This window comes from Spea bombifrons, chromosome 12 (assembly GCF_027358695.1).
Source record: "Spea bombifrons isolate aSpeBom1 chromosome 12, aSpeBom1.2.pri, whole genome shotgun sequence".
NCBI classification, from domain to species: Eukaryota; Metazoa; Chordata; class Amphibia; order Anura; family Pelobatidae; genus Spea; species Spea bombifrons.
In genome coordinates, this window is record NC_071098.1 from 5,515,988 (window position 1) to 5,530,095 (window position 14,108).

The 14,108-nt window shown below is 37.8% G+C and overlaps 1 protein-coding gene across 2 annotated transcripts in view; it reads left to right on the forward strand.

Annotated features, from left to right (window-relative positions):
* The first annotated feature begins 12,714 nt into the window (after window positions 1–12,714).
* AJAP1 (adherens junctions associated protein 1) overlaps window positions 12,715–14,108 on the forward strand; it is a 60,546-nt gene continuing 59,152 nt past the window's right edge. For both annotated transcript variants that reach the window (XM_053451598.1, XM_053451599.1), the window contains exon 1: window positions 12,715–13,106. In XM_053451598.1, the coding sequence (XP_053307573.1) occupies window positions 13,063–13,106 (44 nt within the window). In that variant the 5' untranslated portion in view covers window positions 12,715–13,062. The remainder of the gene's footprint in view (window positions 13,107–14,108) is intronic.

Below are 14,108 nucleotides of genomic sequence, written 5' to 3' on the forward strand. Positions count from 1 at the left end.
TGCATTTAAACTCTTTATTTTATTACTGAATTTATTATATATACAATGTTTTATTATTATTATTTTTTTTATTATTAAAGTCATTCAAATAAAATGTATTCTAATTGCTGTCTGTGAATAATTGCAGCATAATTAGCAGGGCCGGCCCTATAATGGGGCAGACTGGGGCAATTGCCCCAGGCGGCACTTTAGAAGGGGCGGCACTTTGCCGCCCCAAGCGCTTTTTTTTGTTTTTTTTTTTGAAGCGGAGGAGAGAGAGAGGGGCACCGAGTGGTTTTCGCTTACCCGCTCGGCGCCCCTCTCTCTCTCTCTCCTCTGCGGCGAGTCTCCCTGTTCGGTCCCGGTGCCGGCTTGTAATGCAGAGCGCCGGAAGTGACGTCAATTTCCGGCGCCCAGCATTACAAGCCGGCACCGTGGCAGAGCAGGGAGACTCGCCGCAGGACTGTTTAAAGGTAAGTACCGGGGGGGGGGGATCGTAGATTATGGCGTCGGCGAAGTTTAAAATGCCCCCCCCGACATCGGCGGGGGGGGCGGCGTTTTAAACTTCGCCCCAGGCGGCGTTAAGTCTTCGGCCGGCCCTGATAATTAGCATTTCAATGTATACATTAAAATAATTACCATAAATGTACCGTATTTGCAAATGCTCTGAAAAATCCCCCTCGTCTTATAATCGGGTCGTCTAAAAAATACCTGAGGATCACATATTAACCAAGCAGGTCCAGTGAAGGCCCACTTCAGATTTGCTTCAGGTAGCTTGGAGAAAAAGGGTAGCAAGATGCTTTTGATTTCAAATCCCGATTTTGCCCCCCATCCAGTTCCCAACATCTTAATTTTAAGACGTTTATTTAATTTTTTTTCTACAGATAATTTATATAGTGATCAAGTGCTAAAGTATACAAGTATATATAGCTCAAAAAAAATGTAAATACTACTCAAAAGAATAAGTGGGAGCACTAAAGGTATACCCCCTATACCCAAAAAATAAATAAATATATAAAGTGTTGCGCAAAAAAGAAAAAAACAAAAAACAAAAACACAATTTAAAGATATAAAATTCACCAAAATTGTGACACACACAGTGTATAATCCACCAGAAATATAATTGAAAACAATACTTATATCCTCAATTAAGTGGAATTGGCATCCAACCGTTTTCAAATGGAGGCTTGTTGACATATGAAAATCAAAAACAAATAATAATCATAGTGCTTTCTATATTATATCAGTGAAAGACTTCCCCCCCAGGATAATATTGCACTCACGTAAGGTTGAGCAAAACAGCTTGCTCAAACTAGACAAGCGTTGTGGGATTTCTCTCCCAAGTTGTATCTCCTCCGTTGTTTACGTTTGAACCGTTTTCTGATCCATACAAATAGCGAAATGCAGATGGGGAGACAGGATATGTATTGCAAAAAGATTTATTTGCAGCAATAAAGTGCAATGTGCTCTTGAATTAAAGTCTCAAAGTATCGGAGTCCTCTTTGTAGCTCCAACCGGCGAGAAACAGCTCCCGGGTATAACGTCAAACACCTATTTGTCACCGGTTTCCAACAGTTGGGTTTCCATAGGCACGTGCTTCATATGCATCACGTGACTGCCCGTGACGTCACAGCACACATGATTTTCTAGGGAATATTGAAAGTGCCATGACATCAAATGACAAACATCAATTTTCATTGGGGGTCTTTTTCACCCCTCAAGTTACCCTAGAAGAGGTCAAAGAGGTTTTACGGTAACGCCTGAGGAGCCATATTTCCATCTTTCATCCATTTCTAGTGCTCAGTCAATAACTGCTTTAACCCACAGATTCTGTGTATTTATTGTTTCCATAAACATGCACTACGTGCAAAATATTATATTTTTCGAAATGTGTGCTTTATTAAAAACATACTTAATCAATGGAACAGTCCACAGAGGTTAAAGAGATGTTTAGGTTGTTCAAAGGGAAACCTGTCATCTAAACTGAAAATCTTATTAAAAAAAAACTACTCTTTCGATATTACTTTCTTGGTGTCATCAGAACGGCAGCTTAAGGGAAATTTATTTTTTATTCTTTATATTACTGTTTAGTCTTTTTTTAAATTGCATTTACAAATCAATACAAGAGAATTAATTAAAGAAAAACTACAGTATGGTCGAAAATTACAAAAAATATAACTATCTGACTATCTTTCTATAGAGATCACATAATTTATGCAAATACATATATGAACAATGTAAATTATCCTAGAACTGGACTATATTCCATGGTGGACGTCGATGACTCCCAGTCGCAATCCATCTGTGATCCACTGGCTACCAGAAAGACTAACATAGTGTCCTGCGGAATGTAGGGCAAGAGTCGGTGGAGACATTTTTACCCCAAAAAGTTTAACCTACTTTTTTGGAGACTTAAAACACCAGGGGGGCAATGTTCCTTTTTTTTTTACTAATAAAAAAGATAATTACATCTTGATTCTGGGGAAGCAAGGCTCTGAGGATCATTTCCAAACTCAGCATGTCAGAGTTTGAGTTCTTTATTTACGGGGACAGAGGTCTGTAGCCTCCACATTCTTTCATAGAACCAATAAAATCCATCGATATGCAAAGCAAACACAAAAAAGTAGAGTTTACAATGTTCCCCCTCCTGTGCGTATGCAATAATTATAACTTTTTATTCTAGTTTTCTTAACGTGGTGTTATGGATTACCAGTCACTACTGTATAACCTGGGTTATGATGTCATGTGTAAGATGTCACTGATGCATGGCTCATGGAAAAACAATGTGAAAAAAGAACCCCGTCATTGACAAGGCTTAGTTCTGCTTGAAATCAACACTGAACAGCTATCAATAAGCAGTATTTTCTGGCATTACCTCCCTATAAGACTATTGTGTTTATAGCAGCACTGAGGCAAGACTTAAGCGAACTCTTTAAACGCAAGCTGTCAGTTTATCCCTTGTTTGCAATCACAAAATAACTTCAAGTTGCCGATTGCCACACAGGGAAATTTCCGCATAAAGGTTGAGCGCAGACATAACATTTTCGTGCCAGAAAGACCTTACCATAATTTGCAATACTTGACAGATTTCCTATTCTGTTCACGCTGGCACTTAGGAAATTAGGAGCCATTTAGATGCTACAGTTGTGACAATTAACACACAAGGGGGAAAAAAATAGTCTGATACGGAGGGAGTAGAAGAACTGGGGATGCAACTGTTGAAACACACTTGTTACCATTGGCAAATGTACATCTAATTATGTCTTCTGAAAGTGACAATTGGTTATTAGATGTTCAGAAATAGCAGTCATTGAGATAAAGCAATCACTGCTGGGATCCTGGTTTCCTTCCTAACGAAGGAAAAACTAAATATATGGCTTTGGCATCAGTGATTTTCAATGATAAGTTTCCTCTGTGTACAGTTGGCAAAAATAACCCCCCCCCCAAGAGAATAAAAAAATGCTTCTTGGAAACTTCTTGAAAAATACTCCAATTTGTTTTTTTCTTATATTATAATCACAACACACAATAAATAATCAACAATATTCAATGCAAAGAGAACAGCACAGTCGTTACTGTTGCGCGATATCAGATATTCTAGTTGACAACTATGAGTATACATATATGTATATATTTACAAAGAGAGTGGTAGATAAGTGGAACAGCCTTCCAGCCACCTGACCCCTGTGGCCCCTCCTTCCTGTCTCCTCGTACTGGCTCAAAATAGTTTAGAAAGGACCATGTGTAATTGTGTGTGTGTGTGAGCATGGATGTGTACTTGTGTGTGTGTGTTTGAGTATGGATATGTACTTGTCTGTGTGTGTGTATGAGCATGGATGTGTACTTGTGTACATGTGTGTGTGAGCATGAATGTGTACTTGTGTGTGTGTTTGAATGGATGTGTACTTGTGTATATGTGTGTGTGAGCATGAATGTGTACTTGTGTGTGTGTTTGAATGAATGTGTACTTGTGTCTATGTGTGTGTGAGCATGGATATGTACTTGTGTGTGTGTGGGCATGGATGTTTACTTGTGTGTGAGCATGGATGTGTAATTGTGTTTGAGCATGAATGTGTTTATATATGTTGTATGTTGGAGGAGGGGCAATGATGGCAAAGACTAGCTGTTGAAGTTGGGGGGCTCTGGGGGACCCCGTGGTTTCTAGTTACGCCCCTGATTCCTGCAGAAGCAGTAGAGGCTAACATAAGGAGGGAATTTACTGCATGGGACAGACATATGGCTCTTGAATCTAAGACATGATCAAGGACTGATCTGAGTCTCTATGTCAGGAAAAATGGGCAGACTAGGTGGGAATAACAGATCTGACATCAAATTCTATGTTTTACATTTCTTAGATTTTACATTTCTTTATCTCTTGCTTTGGTCCATTTCTAATTTATTGTTATTATGATTTATCGAATAATATAGCGCCATCATATTCCGCAGCGCTGTACAATGGGTGAACAGGACATAACAAGTAGTATATAGCATATAACAATTCCACATTACAGAAACGAGGGGTAAGGAGGGCTCAGCTCAAATATTTTGCCTTTTTTTTCTTTATCAAATAAAATATCTTCTCTAATGAACTTTGACAATCCTATTTCCCTTTTTGATAATGTGTCGCACGGTAATAAGTGTTGGCTGCTTCCAAATCCTAGCTGTATATCATATTGTAACTATTGTGAATTGGCCTAAATAAAAGAGATGATGATTTATCTATTTGTCCTTCAACATAATGTGCTCTTTAGGAGTCTGCTCAATGAGTAACCCAGAAGGTCTGACGTGGAATAAAAATGTCCTACTGGAACAAATATTCAAATTACTGAACGCAAACCATATACCGATGGTAGGCATGTAGCAAATTATTAAAACAGCGTACTAAAAGAGGAACGCCTGCCACTTTTTTTATTACTTATTAAAAATACGTTTTCAGAAATATTATGTTTTATGTGCCCTGTTATCTTAGACCAATTTACTAGACAAAGACCTTGACTCTGTGTCATACAGCCTTGTAGTAAATATTAGAATTGCTCAGTCTTAATCACCCAGTTGGACACATTGACTAATGAAAGCCTGTAGAGGAATGGACTTTATTAGCATTGCATTACAGAAACAGCTCGGTGTAGTGTCCCAGCGGGGCCAAATCCTTCTCCTTCGGACTAGACCTACGTTTTCTCATCTTACTCCAATACTGAGAACTTTCTAAATGAGTTGACCCTTTAGATTATTTCAATATTAACCCGTTAATGACCCATCATGCAGATTGTATCTAGGGACTCATCAAACATGTTAACAAAATGACTCTAATACCCGTTCTCATGGAAACATTGACTTTTCATTATTTAATCAGGTAACTAAGTGAAATGCATTCAAACAGATTTACTCGTAACAAAAGACCTTTGTCTTAGATACCATCAGATCATGCTAGGGTATGGATGCAGATTGTGTGACCCTAAGAATCTGCCCCATCACCTGATGGGAGTTCAGAGATATTCCAAAATGGGGAAAACAATTACCTGATATGGTAACTGCAGCCCTTCTGCAGCAGCTACCCTCCTCATCGGTGTTCTGACAATTGTTGAAACAGCCAATCAGTGGCAGGAAAGCCCTCTTATGGAAATCAATGAGAGTGCTATCAGGGCATCTCCTGCTCTGGGGTGGGGGATGGGGCAATTCCATATGGTAAGATTCCAAGATTTGCATAAAGGACACAGTAAAAAATTAAGGGGCCACAAACACACCTATGATATGCATTAAAGTGCATATGATGGCTGAACTGTCCCTTTAATTTTGAACTAAACGATCATTTATTTACATTAATTAAATAATTGCATAACAATAATAACAATAACATAATAATAACATAACAATGTATTCTTTTGTTATTACTGAATAAACTTTGCAATATGTCCTAACCGTTTACTATTATTTGGGGGGGTTTTTTGCAGCAAAACTAATACAGAAGCCAACATAATTCTCTGGATATTTGATTCACATTTCCGTTTACGGCTCGCTATTCTCTGGAAATCATACGTTTTCATTTGTAATTGTTAAAGCTATGAATATAGATTAAACAATTCTGAATATTATGCATGGAGTGTGGATACATAAACAGCAGTAGTCGATATAATGAATTACACGAAACAAAGCAGATTACAGATCATTTAAAATAAAAAAAACACATCTCTACTGGGGAAAAAAAGTGTTTTTATCACAAATAAGCTACATTTACATGGGTGAGCTGGCAGAAGACCAATGCCTCTTGGCTAATCCCATTTTGAGAATTTGGACCGTTTGCTTTTTATGTCCGTCTGCATTCCTACAAACGGAAATGATTGCGACTTTTTCTTTACAAAGAATTGCTACACTGACTGGATCCTTCTTGGGCTCTCTCCAAATAGTCTAGAATATAAACTGTTCTAGTTTGATGAGCGGAAAAAACAGCAATAAGTCTGTAAACACTTAAGGTTCTGCAGCAGATGCTCATGGAAGGTAGTTTAGTACATTTTGAGGGTGAAGCAGTAAGTTCTGTCTCACTTATATCTGTAGATATCATTACATGGGGTATTTAAGGCTGAAGGGTAACTTGATCTATTTGGGAAAGTGACAAGTCACCTTGGAGTCCATAAAATATTATATTTAAGTTTCTTTCTGGCACTTCCAATGTTCACCGCTCCGTGTCATCTTACTCAGATTATTTTTTACTATCAGCAACGTTATAGTATGATCTGTTTTGGTAGAGCATGAAAAACCTGGATAAAATAACAATTGTACAGCAGCTTGCCGTTACACGTTCATATGAGGATTATATATATGTGTAAAATGTTTATTCTCCAATTATTTACCCAAATAAGTGATCCCTATTATTATTCCATCACTGTTATATTTGTGACTTACTTAGCACTTACTTTGATACATTGTATCAAAGTGAAAGCTGTTTCTTTTTTTCTCCCCACCACCACCCACATGTCCATGCTTTCAAGACGCGCCATGAACCTCTCCCCGCATGGGAGTCTAATTGCCTTCAGAGCATTTGCAATATTTCTCTTTAATGCATACTGGGTTAGTCTGTATGGTATAGATTGCTTCTCTTGTAGTAAGTCCTACCTAGGGTCCTGCGGTTAGTAAGATGATGCTTTCATGGAGAAAAAAAATATATATCAAGACAAGCAAAGGGATATCTGAAACGCGAGATAGACAGGCGTTTCTCAGAGGCATGTATTCTCAGCGTGGGAAACTGAACTGATTATTTGCAAGCGTAGGAAAAAAAATGGTCCTTTGAAAGAAAAGCTAACAACATCATAAAAAAAAACAGACATAAAAAAAAAAGAATAAAGAAATTTCCTTTTAGATCTGAGATATCACACTGCTTTAGTAAAGTCAGGTTCTGGTTTTTTGTGTACACATGATGAATCATTCGGTAAGGCAAGATATTTTAAAGTTCTGCCACTGCGTACAACAGCGACGGCGCATATTTTCAAGGTATTAATGGCTCCTTATGCGGTGCTCAACTGCATATTTCCATCATAAAAAGAATTGCATCCCAGGTAGCATTCTTAATAAAAGTTGCTGATGCGTATTTACTGGCCGAGATTCCGCCTCCCTTACATGCTATTTATTTCAACTATCCAGCTCCCATGCAAATATATAAAGGTGTAAAGTAGGAGGACCTGGCGGGCTTTAGAAAAAAAAAAAGATACCTCTCGCGTTCCGAGTAGCTTTTTATTCGGATTATCCCGTACAGTTGCATTGGCAAGTCTTCAAATCTGGTTTCTTGGACCAAACTTGATGAATCAAGGGTTTCTTACGCGGGTCTCTGGGAATCTGGACGTTAGCACGCTGCAGCTGCATTTCTGAGGATAAATACAACGACGTATATGTGTATAATATAACTAAAAACATAAAGTTTAAAAAACAAACAAACAAAAAACTGGTGGCAATCATACAGAAAAACCCTCAAGGTTTTGGAGCAATCTGTAGAATCAGTTTCTTCTAGAATGTGTTGGCACAAATAGGAACCTCTCAGTTATAAATTGGATTTCCAAGAAGTCAGCAGTCAGTGAGAGACACTCCTTCTGAAGCTCATCTTCACCTCTGTGTTTCAGGAGACACCTTTATCCCTTTCTTTGCTGAAAAAACACAAGCATGACATCACGACTAGGATGACTATTATGCTATCAATGTTGTGATAAGGCTGCAGATGACTTAATAGTGCATGTCCTCAATCTAATCACCAAAATAGCCAAAAAGCTTTTTTTTCAGAACCACTTTCTGGTTGCCCTTTTAGGCTTCTGCTCTGACAATATGGCTGACAACTTTGTTCCTGGCCCGGTCATCACTGATCTCGGTGTTCTTGAACCAGCTTTGTTTGGCCATCGCCGATCTATGTCTTCCTGGCCCAACTTTGTTTGGCCATCACTGATATGTGTTCCTGACCCCGCTTCTTTGATCATCATCCATCTCTGTGCTTGTGAACCATCTTGCCCCATTCACATATCACTCCTGTTCCAGTATGATCTCTTCACAAGGATTCCAAGGGTTTCTCCTTGAGATGCTTAACCAAGAATGGGCAACTGGAAGCGGCTGTGAGTTCTTGGTCCTCCAATCTTAGCTGAGCATCTCACATTTGTTTGGTATGACTTTTTACCCCAGGGGGAATTCTTAGCGCTCCCTCCAAGTGAGTCCAGACATGGACCTCCATGCTGTCTGGTGCTCATGGTAATACCAACCGTTCCCCACTGACGGGGCCAATAAAAGATAAAACGAATGTCTGTGAATGTTAGTTTTCTTATGCAAGAAAGGAAATAACCTCGCATTTCAGTTCTGGACTGCCTTTGGGCATAAGAGAGCTAAAACTTGAGATGCTCCCAAGTGGGGATGCACCATAGGACATGCTATGAAGCAGCTGCTCATTTTTGATGGCGCATCTCAAATTTGTTTTTTATGTATCTCATATATATACCTGAATAAAACAAGAGTTAAAAATCCAAACTCAAAATCCAATGACAGATAACAGCCCGGATTATAAATATGCAACTGCACAAGCTCAGGGGTGTCAATAAAATTAAATGAGCCACCGACTGACACATCTGTGCTTAATCAGGGGTATATTTAAAATCTGGCCAATTACTGGCTCTGGAGGACCACAGGCATGTAGCTTTGATCTAGATTAATGAAATACTCTAAAAGATATTTCTTTATAAACAGTTTGCCAATTCCTTCTACCATGAAGTGTGCTTATCAGGCTTCCAGAACACATTTTTAGTTTTTTTTTTTTTTTTTTACAGATTCAGAGGCATTGGATTAAATTATAAATTATAAATGTGTGTCGCCCATCAGATCTATATATAGATATTTTGTGTACTTGCCGAGATTAATGAAAGCTTTCCAACGCTGAATTAAAACAATATTTTAGGAATTATATTACCTTGGGGGTCGTAAAACAATGGATCTGGGATCTTGGAAGGTGCTTAATAGAAGCTATTATTCATGAAGGAAGCCCCATCATATAGTAGCCCAAAGGCACTTTTAGATATAAGATCAATGCATAATGACCAGGTCAACGTGAAATGGCCAGGACTAGGAACAGAGCACAAACCATTACCAAGCTTTATAGAAAGGGTTTTTACAGCAGGAAAAAATGGAAAGACCGGATAAGCCAAATGGTGCTTATCTGCCATCATATTCTATGTTCACCTAAAAGCTGGATACATTGTATAAGGCTAATTATTTGGAATAAAATGTGATAAAACCAAGTCAATGCAAACCTACATTATTGTATATAGCACTGGATTTTATGCTTATGTTGAATGTTGAAAAACATGTTTTTCATGGAACTTCCCCTTTACCTTTTAGTAGATCACTTCGGCGTTACTAATTAGCGGCTACGCGTGGAAATTCCGGGAAATCAGCAGTCGGATGCATCATGGATAATGGAAAAATGTGTAACCACAAGGCCTTCTCAGATTAGATTTGTAGAACATACAAACATGCCAAGACCAGTCATTAAACACACAAAGGCAATGGACTTGTCACACCTGTTTATTTTACATTGACAATGGGCGGCCGGATACATACGAGCCCCTGGTGTATAAACATTATGGGTATCACCAAGGCTGTTAAAATATCCCCCGAAGATGCCTATAAGAATTGTAGGTCATTGTCACTGAACCCTAACCCCCTAAAATTTTAAACATGAACATTATGAGCAGGAGAATCTTCAAAGGCGGGTGCCATGATGGCTGGAGGATCTTATGAAAAAAAGAGGAAACTGGTTGGGTGGGTGGCATGGTGATAACTCCTAAGATTGGGAGATTCTTTTCTGGAACATCTCGAAACATAATACAAGCGTGGCGCAACAGCCCATTATACTAGTATTATATAGCACCCCAACACTATGGTTCTGCACAAATGGTTGCTCGATCTGTACTGCTCATATCTAAGCAAAGTGCGCTGTACTGAGCGTCCATACTAACCTATCTGTCAGTAAGTCAATATATAACATCAATACTTCCCAGAATGTGAACAGTCGCAACAGAAATTACATACGTGAGTGAAAAGACACAAACGACAACCCATCAAAAGTGCGCAAAGGGAAACCCCAACAAAATGAACTGCCACATCAGAAGCACTATCACAGAAACTCAATGTATGCATATCATCATGCCACAAACATGATGTCAATGACCAAGCCTGACTTCGGACTCAGCACTTCAAGCTGTGCATTAACCGAGGAAGACAAGACGCAACGGGAAATAGAACTATAATAACATCTCTATCATCTATACGGATACTGTAGCTTTCGAGTAAAAACCCATAATGGCTTTCAACTCCAAACATTTTGGGTATAACCAGTTGATTAATAACCTTTTATTGTTTTTTCACAAGCAATAGAAACCATCTCCAATGGATCTGAGATGCTAACAGAGATTAACCCTTTAAGTGCTACAGGAGCGCACCATTCTTTGAATTGTGTCGACTATAGAAAGCAGAACTGGATCAATTTTCTCTCCCTTCATAACTCAGTGAATCACAAAAGGAAAAAAAAAATATCCATTCAGTGCTGGAAATAATCATAATTGCCTGTTGATTCGCCGTCTGTCTCTGGGGCAGCTTTTTTATTATTATTATTATGTCCCCTCATTATCAAGGTTAGCTCCAATGATATGTCTGAAACAAAGAATAGATGTCAATCGGTGTCAAGAAGTCATATTTATTCATAGGAGATATATGTACAAACATACACATGTAAATACAGATATATTATCTGTCTATCTATCTATCTATCTATCTATCTATCTATCTATCTCTATCTACCTATATTTATCCATCGGGGTTGATTTGAAAGCAATTTTACTGTAAACAAGTTACTGGCTTAAACTGTTTAACCCATAAACCACCAAGATACAACATTTTCCATCACTTAAAAGGTTAACATGATTTGTTGCTTTGCTTTTGGCTTATATGGGGAAAATGTTCTATTCAAAAAGATTAGAAAGCTTTCCAATAGAGTTTGTGGTTAACTACTTAATTGCCTCAACTCTAAAAGGTCCATATGGCATTATTGTAGGCTTGTTTCTCCCAGTATAGGCAGCTGTGAATGCATAAGGGTTTCATTTGTGAATGGGGGTATATAACTGGCTAAGGAATAGGAAAAAAATACAGCTGAACAAGAAAAAGGGGAAAAAAAGAGAGAAAAGGTGGGGAGATAAGACTTCATTGCAAGAGTATATTAACTACTGATTGGGGGATTGGGCATTGATGCCAAGGAGGAGAAAGGGGGTCTTAGACAGAAACCAGATCAGAGAACACATTGTGATCAGGTTAGGGGGAATGAGACGGAAGCAGTCTGTAGATCATATCACTAGAATCAGCTGAAAACAGAAAGGGTTAAAAACCCACACACACAAAAACCCAGCAAAACATAGATTTTTATTTTATTTTAAAAAAAATGGATTCCAGAACTGGTATGATTATTTTCATTACATTCTATTCAGGAATTAGATAAACATGTATGAACATTTCAGCCACAATAGACTGCAATTAACACATTGTGTGCCAGTAAGCTGCCAACATTCAGTCAACAGGGTTAACTGTTTATATATCTTTAAAATCGCAGCGCATCAGGGTTAAAAAAAAAAACCCAGAAGGCAAACACTAAGTTAACCCATGTTGCTGCCAAATATACTGTTTTAACAGTATGAGGGTAACTGAGATACGATGATTGCAGAAACCCCCCATGGGAGAGCTCTGATATACAGCTCATATTTACAATAGCTGTGATCTCACATGGGCTGTAAAACTTAGGAGGCTTTTTATTGGGAATTTTCTTCTTTTTTTTTTTTTTTCTTTTTTTTTTTTTTTTTTTTTTTTCTTCACTCACCTCCAATACAACTAATACCAGCGCCTTCCACTGGCAGTTCTAGATGTACAATCTCTTCTCTCACTCTCTGCTTTCAGTACAATGCATTCCACCCATCTCTGTCCTCTTCTCTTCCAGCCCTAAAACCGAATCTCCAAATGATCCGAATTGACCTGGCTGAGAACACATTCTGCTACCAGAACCCAAGCTGCTAATCATCTGAAACTTCCCTGCTCCTCCAACATCAGATCAGATCCTCATCCTTCATCACTGGCTTCCCTGTATCATTACATGCAGTATAAAGGAACCTGTTTTCTTCCCTGAGATTCCTCTCTTTAGATGTGGATACGAACATCGTAGGAGTAAAAAGGATCACCGAGGACCACATGAGGCTTCCAGTCCCTTGCATCCCCTCCTTCTTCCTCTTCTTCTGTCCAAATTGCTGATCACCCTTTTCAAAGAAGACATGCAAGGTTCTGTAATGTTACAATAAATATCTATGCAGGAATGTCTTCAATTCTTGGAGCATCTGTGAGTTTCTTGTATCTAAACAGCTAAAAGAATCAACAACAACAACAAAAAACCCCCTCCAAAGGAATATCTTGATTTTATTATTCTTCTTTTCTTTGCATTATTTTAATTCTTATTTTTATTTCACTACTGAAAGATCCAATTTGGAGATCCACAAATGGATAGATACCTGAAGATCTGATCATTTCATGTCAAACGTGACCATGTGGATACAACAGCTTCTGGGTATCAGGTAAGGAAAATAACACATATTATGTAATGTGTAATTATTCATAGCTGCATGTGTGTCCAAATACTGATGTCTAACCAAGCTTCTCTACCCTATATTACTGTTATTATCTTTGCATATATTACATTTATTAGACTAAAGATGCTGCCTTAATGTTGGATTAACCCCTGCAGGAACCAGGAGTTGTCTGTTTATTACTAAGAGAGGGTAAAACTGAACAGTTTGGGGATTCTGTTACATTTTAAGATGCAAAGCAAAACAGAGAGGTATCTAGTTTGTGTTGCCTTTTGCTAAATGATAAAGTTGGTAACATTGTTAGACTTAAATACAGTATTGTTATTTCTAATTTGCTATACAATATTACAATGTGATGTGCTGTAAATATATATATATATATCATACATGCACATGAATAATGTAGGTACTCTCTTTGCATGCAACTATACAGTATACAAGTATATGTGGTTTATAAATCCAAAATATTCTACCAGAACTGTACTTTTATACCTTAAATGTTAGAATACATTGCAAAACCTTGTGTGTACTGCATAAATACCTGTAGCTTATCTATACATATCTGTTTATACAAATATGTGCTTAGACATGACTGGTCTTCTTATATTTTTAACAGATACATATGGCCTTTTCACTATTGTTTTACCATTAAAATGTAAAACAATTAGCTCGTGGATACATTAAAGTTATGTCTAAGTACATTTATGGATTAGTTGTATGGACAGGTGGCATCTTGATACAATTATGATTTTTAATATATTATATTTTATGTATATTTTATGAGCCCTTTTTATACATTATTAATTGTATTTTGTTTTTATTTTAGATTTTTAAAATTGTGTTTTCCTTAATTTTAAACATAGGTTAACAAGCATGTATTTCTATGGTTTGCCACTAGGGTGCAGTAGACTACTGCTTCACAGAAATGTATTTTCATATCTAGCCTACATATTCCTTCCAAGCCAAGTGTCCCTAATTCAGTGTATGTTA